Source organism: Melanaphis sacchari, unplaced genomic scaffold, assembly GCF_002803265.2.
Source record: "Melanaphis sacchari strain LSU unplaced genomic scaffold, SCAv2.0 Contig1_pilon_pilon, whole genome shotgun sequence".
NCBI lineage: Eukaryota > Metazoa > Arthropoda > Insecta > Hemiptera > Aphididae > Melanaphis > Melanaphis sacchari.
Window position 1 is genome coordinate 6214517 of NW_020270976.1, and position 3032 is coordinate 6217548.

Consider the following 3032-nt stretch of genomic DNA (forward strand, 5'->3'; position numbering starts at 1 on the left):
CAGTAGTTGTATTCCATAGTTTGGTAGTAAAATTAGAATAATGTGTTGAATTGGGAGCAACAGTAGTTGTATTCCATAGTTTGGTAGTCGAATTATAATAATGTGTTGAATTGGGAGCAGCAGTAGTTGTATTCCATAGTTCGGTAGTAAAATTAGAATGATAAATCGTTGATTCGGTTTGTAGTGTAGAATTCGTTTTTGGCTTAAACGTTGTAGTTCTTCTTTTTCTTAGCCAAAAAATATCAAGTGCATTCACTGACCTTCGCACAGATCTTTGATTTAACGATGAAGAAATCAGCTGTGGTTTCCCTGATGGGTCCTAATAATGTGTACATAGAAAAATTTGATAAATTAATTAAATTTTTAATATATTTAATAAAATAGTATGTAAACTGTAAATGACTAATTTTAAAATATAAAATTTATTTATTATTTGAATACCTATAAAATACTAAAAATAAGTATTACGTAATACATTATGCTTAAAACAATTCGATTTTCGTGAAGTGCTAATTAAGATTTTGGGCGGAGCAAAGAATGTATTCATTTTAAAATGATACTGATTTTTTTTTCGTATATATACCTATTTACGTTTTATAGTAAAAAATGCTACCGTCTTATTAATTTTAAATTTAATTTTTGAATTCTGTTAGAAAATTGGATCTATTTGGTACATTTAGGATGTAAAAATAAAAAATGTCCATTACTTTTCAAAATATTAAAGAAAAACACCTAAATTACTAAATAAGTTTACATACCTACGTGAACGTAAGAAGTGCATTACAAAAGAGAAAAAGAAAATACTTTGGCTACATATTACAAACTATAGAAATACAAAAAATAACTAAATTAAAGAGAGATTAGAAGTTTCTTTAGAATCATTAAATAATTTAAGCAATTTTTAATCTAATATTAAATACAATCAAAAACTGAGGTAGATTAAACGTTAATAGAACTAGATATATTATATATTGTTATTATATTATAACAACACATAATAATTAATAAGTATAATATTTACAAAAAACTAATTCAATAATCTACTATTTTATTAATTTAAATTTTTTTCCTGCCACTAGTAATATAAATAATCATAAAATACATTTAGTGATATGGACAGATCGTTTACACTTAAGGTGGCTGGAGCAGGTACAAATTATTACGTAAAATAAGCTAAAAGCTAGACAAAACTGTGGGATTTGGTTTTGACGAATTTTAATTTTAAAAACTAATTTAAAATCTCCAACAACTCTACTAAAGCATGCTTGTGGAAATTTATCATTTTTACACAAAGTTATGGCGTACTTAAAATAAATAAAATACCGAAATTCTTATGCTTTAATTGTCGATATTTTATTGTCTATCAATGAATTTAAATATACAAAATCCCCTCCGCCATTCCCTAACTAACACAATGACTAATTGATATTCATTTTCAAAATTAAAATCCGTCGGATAGAAGTCCCTCAATTTTGTCTAATTTTTTGGCATTTTTGTCCTTTGATGGCATGGCGTAAATTTGACAAAATCTAAAATATTGACATGTGCCTACGCGTGTGGAAATTTATCGGCGTGGCACATCGGTGGTCTTATCCTAATTGAAAATAAATTGCTAATAATTATTCCTAGAATATATAAGATAAGAACACGTGTACTGATGGTGGACATAATATAATAATTAACAATTTTTGCCCAGCGCACCTGTTTTGGTCTCCGCCGGTAAATTATTATTCTATGGCGAGTTAAAGTAATATTCTTATTTTAATTTTCGAAATTCTAATTATGCTTAGTCTGGCGTCTGCTTTTGTTTGAAACCGACGTGTAGTACCTATTTTTTTGTATTATACTTACATACTATTTGTCATCTTTAATATTATGGACAGAAAAAAAGACTGGCATTATGGAAAAAAAACTAAAACTCTTTTAACCAAAAGAAAGAAAAACAAAGGAAATATTAGTAACATAAATGGATTTAAAAAAGTAACTATAAATATAAAAAATCTATTAAATTAATTATTATTATAATTATATATTATTATTAATTATTATAAATTATTCTATTTGTATTTTACATTTTTACGTGTAGAAACCACTGTCATTGTTTTTTTTTTGTGCGCGCTAATCGCCACGAATAGATACAACCTTTATTTTTGTTTATACTATATTTTCTAAAATTATAAATTTTTGTAGATAAATTATGTAAATCAAACAAATTCGAATACAACAAATATACAAATTATAACGGAAGATAATTTTCAAAATAATTTAACATCAGAACTTGTAACTCCTCTTATACAATATGAAAATGACGAGTTCTGTAATGATGGCAAAAATAACACATCAGAATTTGTAACCCTTAATAAAGAATATAAAAATGACGAGTTGTGTTATGGTGATAAACTGGAAAAAATATTTAAAATATTAATTAGCATAAAAAAATTATTGAAGTATAAAAAGATATCTAAACTTCATAGTCCGTAGTTAGAAATACGTAATGTGGTCGATATGCGGGCGGTGAGTCGTTGGTGTCGATGGCACAAGAACGCGATAGCGAATTTTACAAATTACACACACTAACATTCATTTATTTCTTACACAGTAACACAACTCAAATATAAATGCTATATTAAATGCCTAAATACTACTCCTAAAAACGTATCATGCTCCGGCCACCTTAAAGTCATTTTTAGTATAAATATGTAATAGGTACCTCAGTACATGTATATTGTTTATTAATTATTTTATTAGTTAAATAATATACCTGTTGTTGTTTGATGTATATATCTTTTCCATTGCATACGCCAGATTCTAAGTCGCATTCAAGTATTTCTTTTGCTTCAATAGTAGATTTAGAATACCAAAGAAGTAAAAACGCCGTCTATTGTATTAGGAATACATTATGTATAAGATATAGTGTATAGCATAAGAAATAATAATTAAAAAGTTAAAAATAAATTATATTTACCAGCAGGCAAAGATATTTAAGCGATAAGTTCATATTACAATAAGGATATAATATAATCTTCTTGTTA

General features: G+C 26.2%; 1 protein-coding gene across 1 annotated transcript in view; it reads right to left on the reverse strand.

The window, feature by feature from the left end:
- Positions 1–3032, reverse strand: part of LOC112593289 — a 3229-nt gene extending 197 nt beyond the window's left edge. Inside the window, exons 1-3 of the mRNA XM_025337654.1 lie at positions 2966–3032; positions 2762–2878; positions 24–319 (exon numbers count right to left, since the gene is read on the reverse strand). Of these exons, the coding sequence (XP_025193439.1) occupies positions 24–319; positions 2762–2878; positions 2966–2998 (446 nt within the window). The 5' untranslated portion in view covers positions 2999–3032. The remainder of the gene's footprint in view (positions 1–23; positions 320–2761; positions 2879–2965) is intronic.